The following is a 13977-nucleotide window of genomic DNA, read 5'->3' on the forward strand; positions in this document are numbered from 1 at the left end:
TAAACTGTTTGCGCACAAGTGAAACCGGATGTGCGCTAACATCTGGACTTTGGATATTGCTAGCTCGGAGCACGCCGAATAAAAAAAAAAAACTAACACTTATCGCTTGCATACTATTTTATATTTAGAAATTCTAAAAACATTTTCTTCCAAGTGAAAAACATTGGAATGTGAAATGTTTAAAGTAAAAACGCATAGTTTTATGTTATTTGAGTGGAAAGGGCTCCAAAGTGTATATATATCTCTCTCTATATACATACACACACAATAACCCTTTCCAGTCAAATACCTTGTTATATACCATATACCTTTTAACCCTCATAAAACATGTTTATTAATATTTATGTGGTTTTGTTTTTAGAAAATGTAAATATTAGTGAAATAGTTTATTTTAATGTATTTATGTTGTGTTTGGTGCACTTTTTTTTAAACCCTTTTCACTTTACAATAGGTCTTCTGTTGCGCTAACCTGACAAGTGCAAATTATGTTTGCGCTCGAGCCCACCCGTTTACCTTAAACTTTTAATACGCGCAAAACGGAGCAATGTTGCAATATTGCATAGCGTGACCTACACGAGCTTTAGCACACCACTTGCAATCTTGACCTAACTGTTTTATGAAAAGGCAATGATGAATCTCAAAAAAATCGGTTTCCAAACATTTGTGATAAAACTGCCAGCCCAAGAAATGCTAGTGAAATCACAATGCCTGGTTTTCATGTAATTTACATCTAAAAAACATAATTTATGCTTACTTGATAAATTTATTTCTCTTGTAGTGTATTCAGTCCACGGATCATCCATTACTTATGGGATATATTCCCTTCCCAACAGGAAGTTGCAAGAGGATCACCCAAAGCAGAGCTGCTATATAGCTCCTCCCCTCCACGGCATATCCAGTAATTCGACCGAAACAAGACAAGAAAGGAGAAACCATAGGGAGCAGTGGTGACTGGAGTTCTAATTAAAATTTAGATCTGCCTTAAAAAAGACAGGGCGGGCCGTGGACTGAATACACTACAAGAGAAATAAATTTATCAGGTAAGCATAAATTATGTTTTCTCTTGTTAAGTGTGTTCAGTCCACGGATCATCCATTACTTATGGGATACCAATACCAAAGCTAAAGTACACGGATGATGGGAGGGACAAGGCAGGAACTTAAACGGAAGGAACCACTGCCTGTAGAACCTTTCTCCCAAAAACAGCCTCCGAAGAAGCAAAAGTGTCAAATTTGTAAAATTTTGAAAAAGTGTGAAGTGAAGACCAAGTTGCAGCCTTGCAAATCTGTTCAACAGAGGCCTCATTTTTAAAGGCCCAGGTGGAAGCCACAGCTCTAGTGGAATGAGCTGTAATTCTTTCAGGGGGCTGCTGTCCAGCAGTCTCATAGGCTAAACGTATTATGCTACGAAGCCAAAAGGAGAGAGAGGTTGCCGAAGCTTTTTGACCTCTCCTCTGCCCAGAGTACACGACAAACAGGGAAGAAGTTTGACGAAAATCTTTAGTTGCCTGTAAATAGAACTTCAGGGAACGGACTACGTCCAGATTATGCAAAAGTCGTTCCTTCTTTGAAGAAGGATTAGGACATAATGATGGAACAACAATCTCCTGATTGATTTTCCTGTTAGAAACTACCTTAGGTAAAAACCCAGGTTTAGTACGCAGAACTACCTTGTCTGAATGGAAAATCAGGTAAGGAGAATCACAATGTAAGGCAGATAACTCAGAGACTCTTCGAGCCGAGGAAACAGCCATCAAAAACAGAACTTTCCAAGATAAAAGTTTAATATCAATGGAATGAAGGGGTTCAAACGGAACCCCTTGAAGAACTTTAAGAACCAAGTTTAAGCTACACGGAGGAGCAACAGTCTTAAACACAGGCTTAATCCTAGCCAAAGCCTGACAAAAAGCCTGGACGTCTGGAACTTCTGCCAGACGTTTGTGTAAAAGAATAGACAGAGCAGAAATCTGTCCCTTCAACGAACTAGCAGATAAGCCCTTTTCTAAACCTTCTTGTAGAAAAGACAATATCCTCGGAATCCTAACCTTACTCCATGAGTAACTCTTTGATTCACACCAATATAAATATTTCCGCCATATTTTATGGTAAATTTTTCTGGTAACAGGTTTCCTAGCCTGTATTAAGGTATCAATAACCGACTCCAAGAAGCCACGCTTTGATAGGATCAAGCGTTCAATCTCCATGCAGTCAGCCTCAGAGAAATTAGATTTGGATGATGGAAAGGACCCTGAATGAGAAGGTCCTGTCTCAGAGGCAGAGACCATGGTGGACAGGACGACATGTCCACTAGGTCTGCATACCAGGTCCTGCGTGGCCACGCAGGTGCTATCAGAATCACCGATGCTCTCTCTTGTCCGATCTTGGCAATCAGTCGAGGTAGCAGCGGAAATGGTGGAAACACATAAGCCATGTTGAAAACCCAAGGGGCTGCTAGAGCATCTATCAGCGCCGTTCCTGGGTCCCTGGACCTGGATCCGTAACAAGGAAGCTTGGCGTTCTGGCGAGACGCCATGAGATCCAGTTCTGGTTTGCCCCAACGATGAATCAGTTGAGCGAAGACCTCCGGATGAAGTTCCCACTCCCTCGGATGAAAAGTCTGGCGACTTAGAAAGTCCGCCTCCCAGTTCTCCACGCCTGGGATGTAGATCGCTGACAGGTGGCAAGAGTGAGACTCTGCCCAGCGAATTATCTTTGAGACTTCTAACATCGCTAGGGAACTCCTGGTTCCCCCTTGATGGTTGATGTAAGCCACAGTCGTGATGTTTTCCGACTGAAATCTGATGAACCTCAGTGTTGCTAACTGAGGCCAAGCTAGAAGACCATTGAATATTGCTCTCAACTCCAGAATATTTATTGGGAGGAGTTTCTCCTCCAGAGTCCATAATCCCTGAGCCTTCAGGGAGTTCCAGACTGCGCCCCAACCTAGAAGGCTGGCATCTGTTGTTACAATCGTCCAATCTGGCCTGCGAAAGGTCATCCCCTTGGACAGATGAACCCGAGAAAGCTACCAGAGAAGAGAATCTCTGGTCTCTTGATCCAGATTTAGTAGAGGGGACAAATCTGAGTAATCCCCATTCCACTGACTTAGCATGCATAATTGTAGTGGTCTGAGATGCAGGCGCGCAAATGGTACTATGTCCATTGCCGCTACCATTAAGCCGATTACTTCCATGCACTGAGCTACTGACGGGCGTGGAATGGAATGAAGGACACAGCAAGCATTCAGAAGCTTTGCTAACCTGGACTCCGTCAGGTAAATCTTCATCTCTATAGAATCTATAAGAGTCCCCAGGAAGGGAACTCTTGTGAGTGGCAATAGAGAACTCTTTTCCACGTTCACCTTCCACCCATGCGACCTCAGAAATGCCAGAACTATCTCTGTATGAGACTTGGCAATTTGAAAACTTGACGCTTGTATCAGAATGTCGTCTAGGTACGGAGCCACCGCTATGCCTCGTGGTCTTAGCACCGCCAGAAGTGAGCCCAGAACCTTTGTAAAAATTCTCGGGGCCGTAGCTAACCCGAAGGGAAGAGCTACAAACTGGTAATGCCTGTCTAGAAAGGCAAATCTTAGGTACCGATAATGATCTTTGTGAATCGGTATGTGAAGGTAGGCATCCTTTAAGTCCACTGTGGTCATGTATTGACCCTCTTGGATCATGGGTAGGATGGTTCGAATAGTTTCCATTTTGAATGATGGAACTCTTAGGACTTTGTTTAAGATTTTTAGGTCCAAGATTGGTCTGAAGGTTCCCTCTTTCTTGGGAACCACAAACAGATTTGAGTAAAAACCCTGCCCTTGTTCCGTCCGCGGAACTGGGTGGATCACCCCCATTACTAAGAGGTCTTGTACACAACGTAGAAATGCCTCTTTCTTTATTTGGTTTGCTGATAACCTTGAAAGATGAAATCTCCCTTGTGGAGGAGAAGCTTTGAAGTCCAGAAGATATCCCTGAGATATGATCTCTAACGCCCAGGGATCCTGGACATCTCTTGCCCAAGCCTGGGCGAAGAGAGAAAGTCTGCCCCCCACTAGATCAGTTTCCGGATAGGGGGCCCTCTCTTCATGCTGTCTTAGGGGCAGAAGTAGGTTTTCTGGCCTGCTTGCCCTTGTTCCAGGACTGGTTAGCTTTCCAGCCCTGTCTGTAACGAGCAACAGTTCCTTCCTGTTTTGGAGCGGAGGAAGTTGATGCTGCTCCTGCCTTGAAGTTACGAAAGGCACGAAAATTAGACTGTTTGGCCTTTGATTTGGCCTTGTCCTGAGGAAGAGTATGACCCTTACCTCCAGTAATGTCAGCAATAATTTCTTTCAAGCCGGCCCCGAATGAGGTCTGCCCTTTGAAAGGAATATTAAGCAATTTAGATTTAGAAGTCACGTCAGCTGACCAGGATTTAAGCCATAGCGCTCTGCGCGCCTGGATAGTGAATCCGGAGTTCTTAGCCGTTAGTTTGGTTAAATGTACAACGGCATCAGAAACAAATGCGTTAGCTAGCTTAAGTGCTTTAAGCTTGTCCATAATCTCATCCAATGGAGCTGTGCAAATGGCCTCTTCCAGAGACCCAAACCAGAATGCCGCAGCAGCAGTGACAGGCACAATGCATGCAAGGGGCTGTAAGATAAAACCTTGTTGAACAAACATTTTCTTAAGGTAACCTTCTAATTTTTTATCCATTGGATCCGAAAAAGCACAACTATCCTCCACCGGGATAGTGGTACGTTTAGCTAAAGTAGAAACTGCTCCCTGCACCTTAGGGACTGTCTGCCATAAGTCTCGTGTGGTGGCGTCTATTGGAAACATTTTCCTAAATATCGGAGGAGGGGAAAAGGGCACACCGGGTCTATCCCACTCCTTGCTAATAATCTCTGTAAGCCTTTTAGGTATAGGAAAAACGTCAGTACACACCGGCACCGCATAGTATCTATCCAGCCTACATAATTTCTCTGGAATTGCAACCGTGTTACAATCATTCAGAGCCGCTAATACCTCCCCTAACAATACACGGATGTTCTCAAGCTTAAATTTAAAATTAGAAATCTCTGAATCCGGTCTCCCTGGATCATATCTGTCACCCACAGAATGAAGCTCTCCGTCCTCATGTTCTGCAAATTGTGACGCAGTATCGGACATGGCTCTCACATCAGCGCGCTCTGTCCTTAACCCAGAGCTATCGCGCTTGCCTCTTAATTCTGGCAATTTAGATAATACTTCTGTCATAACAGCAGCCATGTCTTGCAAAGTGATTTGTAAGGGCCTCTCTGATGTACTTGGCGCCACAATATCACGCGCCTCCTGAGCGGGAGGCGAAGGTACTGACACGTGAGGAGAGTTAGTCGGCATAACTTCCCCCTCGTCTGGTGATAATTTCTTTACAGATAAAGATTGACTTTTATTTAAAGTGACATCAATACATTTAGTACACATATTTCTATGGGGCTCCACATTGGCCTTCAAACATAGTGAACAAACAGATTCATCTGTGTCAGACATGTTTAAACAGACTAGCAATGAGACTAGCAAGCTTGGAAAATCCTTTCAAATAAGTTTACAAGCAATATAAAAAACGCTACTGCGCCTTTAAGAAGCACAAAAAAACTGTCACAGTTGAAATAACAATGAACCAAATCAGTTATAGCAACCAAATTTTCACAGTAAATGTATTAAGTTAGCAAAGTATTGCACCCACTAGCAAATGGATGATTAACCCCTTAATACCCAAAACGGATAATCAATTTAACAATTAACGTTTTTATCACAGTCAAACACACTGTCACAGGTCTGCTGTGACTGATTACCTCCCTCAAAATGAATTTTGAAGACCCCTGAGCTCTCTAGAGACGTCCTGGATCAAGGAGGAAGAAGCAGGAAGACTGTGACTGAATTTTTACTGCGCAAAAAAGCGCTAAAATAGGCCCCTCCCACTCATATTACAACAGTGGGAAACCTCAGTTAACTGTTTCTATGCAGAAATATACGTCAGCCATGTGGAAAAAATCATGCCCCAAAAGATTTATCACCAAAGTACCTCACAAAAACGAATAACATGCCAGTAAACGTTTTAAACATACATTTTAAAAGTTATGTAGTGTTATCAATAAGCCTGCTACCAGTCACTTCTACTGCTGTTAAGGCTCATATATTGCTTCAGTATTAACAGCATTTTCTTAGTCAAATTCCATTCCTTAGAAAATTACTTTACTGCACATACATTCATCAGCCTGATACCAGTCACTACTACTGCATTTAAGGCTGTACTTACATTACATCGGTATCAGCAGTATTTTCTTAGTCAATTCCATTCCTTAGAAAAATATTTTACTGCACATACCTCATCTGCAGGGAACCCCGCATGCTATTCCCTTTCTGAAGTTACCCCACTCCTCAGAATGTGCGAGAACAGCCAGTGGATCTTAGTTACTTCTGCTAAGATCATAGAAAACGCAGGCAGATTCTTCTTCTAAATACTGCCTGAGAGAAAAAACAGCACACACCGGTGCCATTTAAAATAACAAACTCTTGATTGAAGAAATAATTAAGTATAAAAACTTCACACTCCTCTCACACCTTCCTACTATGTTGAGTGTTGCAAGAGAATGACTGGGTATGACGTGGAGGGGAGGAGCTATATAGCAGCTCTGCTTTGGGTGATCCTCTTGTAACTTCCTGTTGGGAAGGGAATATATCCCATAAGTAATGGATGATCCGTGGACTGAATACACTTAACAAGAGAAATTTTGTTTATTCACAATTCCCAAAAACTGTGTTACATATTATAACCTCCTAAAATCTGACCAGGCAGCATGCTACGCACTGATTGTGTGATATTTGGAACTTATTCATATCTGTCTGAGGTAAACATACTCAAGGGGCTTTTCAAAAGATATATCCCTGGACTGCAAAAAAAAAAAAATTACTGAAATTACTGTTTTAACCTCCAGTGAAAGACTTAGGAAATTAAAAAATTATATATATATGTTAAAAATATAGAAGAATATTTAAAACCCCTGGTGGTGTTAAATGTTTGTATATATACACACAATTACAAGTGTTTAATGAGGAAGGTAAACCATACCTTGAAGCAATTCACTACCAAGTGGAAATTCTGCCCCTTGGCTGCTCCGGCTTTTGCATAATCTTTAAGCAAAAGAAAAAGCTGCTTTATTAGCTGCTCAAGATTTGCTTCAATCGAGGGTAAAGGAAATTTAAGCATCCAGATGAGAGCTTGCAGCGCTCCAGTTATAACCTATAGAAATGCAAAGGGTAAACATCTTATACAAGTAGCATTTCTCTATACAGTTGGCAATACAAATGTACTAAATTATGCAAATATTTGTAAACGCAAAATGCGTCAACCTTTTTTTGTTTAAACGGATATAAATATTTCAACTGCTTGCCAGCCTCTTTAACAAGGCAAACTTTTAATAGCTAGGCACTGAGGTATTGCATATATATTTTTGTAGTTAGTCTTGTAGTTCGGACACTTTTTAAAGGTGTATATTTCATTCACTGATCTTAAAAGGACAGTTGCCATATCTATACGATATTGCCAACCCTATATTAATGCCCATGTTTTGGAATGGGATGTCCAACAAGCTCATACAGGTGTGATGGTCAGGTGTCCACATACAGTATATGTTAAGCACTGCATTTGAAAACATCTGTCACTGTGCTAGCACAATTTGCAAAAGCTTGCTGTTTCTGAGCACTCCATGCATACACCCCCTTTAAGTTAGCGTTAATACATTACCGTTACACCCATGGACTGCAAGCAGTCAATTAACAATGGCACAAATGGATCCAGCATTTCTAAGACATGTTGATTAGAAGAATTGACTTTTGACTTCTTCATGCTCATGTGAAGCAGCTGAAAATTATAAGAGAACAGTAAGCAATATGATAAAAATTCTTAAAAAAAAAAAAAAAGTTATATAAAGTCTACAACAATAGATAACTAAACCAATTCCATAAACATTTTTACTGCACCAAAAGAACTACAAAAAAAAAACACAAAACCTCAAGCCAACACAGTCCGTGGTGTAGGATTTTAAATTGTATAAGAAATCCATTCAAACCAAAATAATTTTACCACAACACTTCTATTAAACAACGTTAAAGGAACATAAAACTACAAAAACATAATTTATGCTTACCTGATAAATTTATTTCTCTTGTAGTGTATCCAGTCCACGGATCATCCATTACTTGTGGGATATTCTCCTTCCCAACAGGAAGTTGCAAGAGGATCACCCACAGCAGAGCTGCTATATAGCTCCTCCCCTCACTGCCATATCCAGTCATTCGACCGAAACAAGACAAGAAAGGAGAAACCACAGGGTGCAGTGGTGACTGTAGTTTAATTAAAATTTAGACCTGCCTTAAAAGGACAGGGCGGGCCGTGGACTGGATACACTACAAGAGAAATAAATTTATCAGGTAAGCATAAATTATGTTTTCTCTTGTTAAGTGTATCCAGTCCACGGATCATCCATTACTTGTGGGATACCAATACCAAAGCTAAAGTACACGGATGATGGGAGGGACAAGGCAGGAACTTAAACGGAAGGAACCACTGCCTGTAGAACCTTTCTCCCAAAAACAGCCTCCGAAGAAGCAAAAGTGTCAAATTTGTAAAATTTTGAAAAGGTGTGAAGCGAAGACCAAGTCGCAGCCTTGCAAATCTGTTCAACAGAGGCCTCATTTTTAAAGGCCCAGGTGGAAGCCACAGCTCTAGTAGAATGAGCTGTAATCCTTTCAGGGGGCTGCTGTCCAGCAGTCTCATAGGCTACGTGTATTATGCTCCGAAGCCAAAAGGAGAGAGAGGTTGTCAAAGCTTTTTGACCTCTCCTCTGTCCAGAGTAAACGACAAACAGGGCAGATGTTTGACGAAAATCTTTAGTAGCCTGTAAGTAAAACTTCAAGGCACGGACTACGTCCAGATTATGCAAAAGACGTTCCTTCTTTGAAGAAGGATTAGGACACAATGATGGAACAACAATCTCTTGATTGATTTTCCTGTTAGAAACCACCTTAGGTAAAAACCCAGGTTTGGTACGCAGAACTACCTTGTCTGAATGAAAAATCAGATAAGGAGAATCACAATGTAAGGCAGATAACTCAGAGACTCTTCGAGCCGAGGAAATAGCCATCAAAAACAGAACTTTCCAAGATAAAAGTTTAATATCAATGGAATGAAGGGGTTCAAACGGAACTCCCTGAAGAACTTTAAGAACCAAGTTTAAGCTCCACGGGGGAGCAACAGTTTTAAACACAGGCTTAATCCTAACCAAAGCCTGACAAAATGCCTGGACGTCTGGAACTTCTGCCAGACGCTTGTGCAAAAGAATAGACAGAGCAGAGATTTGTCCTTTTAAAGAACTAGCTGATAAGCCTTTGTCCAAACCCTCTTGGAGAAAGGACAATATCCTAGGAATCCTAACCTTACTCCATGAGTAACTCTTGGATTCACACCAATAAAGATATTTACGCCATATCTTATGGTAGATTTTCCTGGTGACAGGCTTCCGAGCCTGTATTAAGGTATCAATGACTGACTTGGAGAAGCCACGCCTTGATAGAATCAAGCGTTCAATCTCCATGCAGTCAGTCTCAGAGAAATTAGATTTGGATGATTGAAAGGACCTTGTATTAGAAGGTCCTGCCTCAGAGGCAGAGTCCATGGTGGAAGAGATGACATGTCCATTAGGTCTGCATACCAGGTCCTGCGTGGCCACGCAGGCGCTATCAGAATCACCGATGCTCTCTCCTGTTTGATTTTGGCAATCAGTCGAGGAAGCAGAGGAAACGGTGGAAACACATAGGCCAGGTTGAAGAACCAAGGAGCTGCTAGAGCATCTATCAGCGTTGCTCCCGGGTCCCTGGACCTGGATCCGTAACAAGGAAGCTTGGCGTTCTGGCGAGATGCCATGAGATCCAGTTCTGGTTTGCCCCAACGATGGACCAGTTGAGCAAACACCTCCGGATGGAGTTCCCACTCGCCCGGATGAAAAGTCTGACGACTTAGAAAATCCGCCTCCCAGTTCTCTACGCCTGGGATGTGGATTGCTGACAGGTGGCAAGAGTGAGACTCTGCCCAGCGAATTATCTTTGAGACTTCTAACATCACTAGGGAACTCCTGGTTCCCCCTTGATGGTTGATGTAAGCTACAGTCGTGATGTTGTCCGACTGAAATCTGATGAACCTCAGTGTTGCTAACTGAGGCCAAGCTAGAAGAGCATTGAATATTGCTCTTAACTCTAGAATATTTATTGGGAGGAGTTTCTCCTCCTGAGTCCACGATCCCTGAGCCTTCAGGGAGTTCCAGACTGCGCCCCAACCTAGAAGGCTTGCATCTGTTGAGCCCAGAACCTTTGTAAAAATTCTCGGGGCAGTGGCCAACCCGAAGGGAAGAGCTAAAAATTGGTAATGCCTGTCTAGAAAGGCAAACCTTAGGAACCGATGATGATCTTTGTGAATCGGTATGTGAAGGTAGGCATCCTTTAAGTCCACTGTGGTCATGTACTGACCCTCTTGGATCATAGGTAGGATGGTCCGAATAGTTTCCATTTTGAATGATGGAACTCTGAGGAATTTGTTTAAGATCTTTAGATCCAAGATTGGTCTGAAGGTTCCCTCTTTCTTGGGAACCACTAACAGATTTGAATAAAATCCCTGTCCTTGTTCCGTCCGCGGAACTGGATGGATCACTCCCATTACTAGGAGGTCTTGCACACAGCTTAGGAATGCCTCTTTCTTTATCTGGTTTGGTGATAACCTTGAAAGATGAAATCTCCCTTGTGGAGGAGAAGCTTTGAAGTCCAGAAGATATCCCTGAGATATGATCTCCAACGCCCAGGGATCCTGAACATCTCTTGCCCACGCCTGGGCGAAGAGAGAAAGTCTGCCCCCCACTAGATCCGTTTCCGGATAGGAGGCCGTTCCTTCATGCTGTCTTGGGGGCAGCAGCAGGCTTTCTGGCCTGCTTGCCCTTGTTCCAGGACTGGTTAGGTTTCCAGGTCTGTCTGGAATGAGCAACAGTTCCCTCTTGTTTTGAAGCGGAGGAAGTTGATGCTGCTCCTGCCTTGAAATTTAGAAAGGCACGAAAATTAGACTGTTTGGCCTTTGATTTGGCCCTGTCCTGAGGAAGGGTATGACCCTTGCCTCCAGTAATGTCAGCAATAATTTCCTTCAAGCCAGGCCCGAATAAGGTCTGCCCCTTGAAAGGAATGTTGAGTAATTTAGACTTTGAAGTCACGTCAGCTGACCAGGATTTAAGCCATAGCGCCCTACGCGCCTGGATGGCGAATCCGGAATTCTTAGCCGTTAGTTTAGTCAAATGAACAATGGCATCAGAAACAAATGAGTTAGCTAGCTTAAGCGTTCTAAGCTTGTCAATAATTTCATTCAATGGAGCTGTCTGGATGGCCTCTTCCAGGGCCTCAAACCAGAATGCCGCTGCAGCAGTGACAGGCGCAATGCATGCAAGGGGCTGTAAAATAAAACCTTGTTGAATAAACATTTTCTTAAGGTAACCCTCCAATTTTTTATCCATTGGATCTGAAAAAGCACAACTGTCCTCAACCGGGATAGTGGTACGCTTTGCTAAAGTAGAAACCGCTCCCTCCACCTTAGGGACCGTCTGCCATAAGTCCCGTGTAGTGGCGTCTATTGGAAACATTTTTCTAAATATAGGAGGTGGGGAAAAGGGCACACCGGGTCTATCCCACTCCTTGCTAATAATTTCTGTAAGCCTTTTAGGTATAGGAAAAACGTCCGTACACACCGGCACCGCATAGTATCTATCCAGCCTACACAATTTCTCTGGAATTGCAACCGTGTTACAGTCATTCAGAGCAGCTAATACCTCCCCAAGCAATACACGGAGGTTCTCAAGCTTAAATTTAAAATTAGAAATCTCTGAATCAGGTTTCCCCGAGTCAGAGATGTCACCCACAGACTGAAGCTCTCCGTCCTCATGTTCTGCATACTGTGACGCAGTATCAGACATGGCTCTAACAGCATTTGCGCGCTCTGTATCTCTCCTAACCCCAGAGCTATCGCGCTTGCCTCTTAATTCAGGCAATCTAGATAATACCTCTGACAGGGTATTATTCATAATTGCAGCCATGTCCTGCAAGGTAATCGCTATGGGCGTCCCTGATGTAATTGGTGCCATATTAGTGTGCGTCCCCTGAGCGGGAGGCGAAGGGTCTGACACGTGGGGAGAGTTAGTCGGCATAACTTCCCCCTCGACAGAACCCTCTGGTGATAATTCTTTTATAGATAAAGACTGATCTTTACTGTTTAAGGTGAAATCAATACATTTAGTACACATTCTCCTATGGGGCTCCACCATGGCTTTCAAACATAATGAACAAGTAGGTTCCTCTGTGTCAGACATGTTTAAACAGACTAGCAATGAGACTAGCAAGCTTGGAAAACACTTTAAAACAAGTTTACAAGCAATATAAAATACGTTACTGCGCCTTTAAGAAACACAAATTTTCCCAAATTTTTAAATAACAGTGAAAAAATGCAGTTACACTAACTAAATTTTTACAGTGTATGTAATAAGTTAGCAGAGCATTGCACCCACTTGCAAATGGATGATTAACCCCTTAATACCAAAAACGGAATAACAAATGACAAAAACGTTTTTTAAACAGTCACAGCTCTACTGTGGCTTTTTACCTCCCTCAATACGACTTTTGAAGCCTTTTGAGCCCTTCAGAGAAGTCCTGGATCATGCAGGAAGAAGCTGGATGTCTGTGTCTGTAATTTTTGCTGTGCAAAAAAACGCCAAAATAGGCCCCTCCCACTCATATTACAACAGTGGGAAGCCTCAGGGAACTGTTTCTAGGCAAAATTCAAGCCAGCCATGTGGAAAAAACTAGGCCCCAATAAGTTTTATCACCAAACATATGTAAAAAACGATTAAAAATGCCAGCAAACGTTTTAAAATACACTTTTATAAGAGTAGGCATCAGCAGCATTTTCTAGCAAATTCCATCCCTAGAAAAATATTTTAACTGCACATACCTTATTACAGGAAAACCTGCACGCTATTCCCCCTCTGAAGTTACCTCACTCCTCAGAATATGTGAGAACAGCAAAGGATCTTAGTTACTTCTGCTAAGATCATAGAAAACGCAGGCAGATTCTTCTTCTAAATACTGCCTGAGATAAACAGTACACTCCGGTACCATTTAAAAATAACAAACTTTTGATTGAAGAAATAAACTAAGTATAAAACACCACAGTCCTCTTACGACCTCCATCTTAGTTAAGAGTTGCAAGAGAATGACTGGGTATGGCAGTGAGGGGAGGAGCTATATAGCAGCTCTGCTGTGGGTGATCCTCTTGCAACTTCCTGTTGGGAAGGAGAATATCCCACAAGTAATGGATGATCCGTGGACTGGATACACTTAACAAGAGAAAAGTAAATGCTCTTATGCCTTAGCAGATTTGATTATTGCACTGCTGCTTGCATACAACCTTGAAAACAGGCTAAACACATAGTTTAATTCAGATCCAGAGCAGCAATGCACTACTGGGACGTAGTTGAACACATCTGGTACGACAATGACAAGAGACATGTGTCTGTAGTCACCAATCGCCTGCAAGCTCCCAATAGTGCATTGCTGCTCCTGGGCCTTCATATGTATGCTTTTCAACAAAAGACACAAAAAGAGCAATGTCAACTTGATAACAGAGGTAATTGAAAGTGTCTCTTAAATTGAAAGCTTTATCTGAACCATGAAAGTTTAAATTTGACATTATACATCATGCAATTGAACAGACTGAATAAGAGTATTATTTGCCATAAAATACAAGGGCACTAAAAATATTCTAATTTAAGTAGAAATAACCTGTAGGCAACAGAATAAGAGCTATACAAGACATCAAATATTAGAACATTCTAAATGTATTTAGAAATGCTAATACCGAGTGGCAAGAGTCC

The 13977-nt window shown here is 42.2% G+C and overlaps 1 protein-coding gene across 1 annotated transcript in view; it reads right to left on the reverse strand.

The window, feature by feature from the left end:
- Positions 1-13977, reverse strand: part of UTP20 (UTP20 small subunit processome component) — a 350150-nt gene that overhangs the window by 113405 nt on the left and 222768 nt on the right. The window contains exons 48-49 of the mRNA XM_053716993.1: positions 7767-7883; positions 7092-7262 (exon numbers count right to left, since the gene is read on the reverse strand). Coding sequence (XP_053572968.1) covers positions 7092-7262; positions 7767-7883 — 288 coding nt within the window. The remainder of the gene's footprint in view (positions 1-7091; positions 7263-7766; positions 7884-13977) is intronic.

The sequence above is a fragment of the Bombina bombina genome, chromosome 6 (assembly GCF_027579735.1).
Source record: "Bombina bombina isolate aBomBom1 chromosome 6, aBomBom1.pri, whole genome shotgun sequence".
Lineage (NCBI taxonomy): Eukaryota > Metazoa > Chordata > Amphibia > Anura > Bombinatoridae > Bombina > Bombina bombina.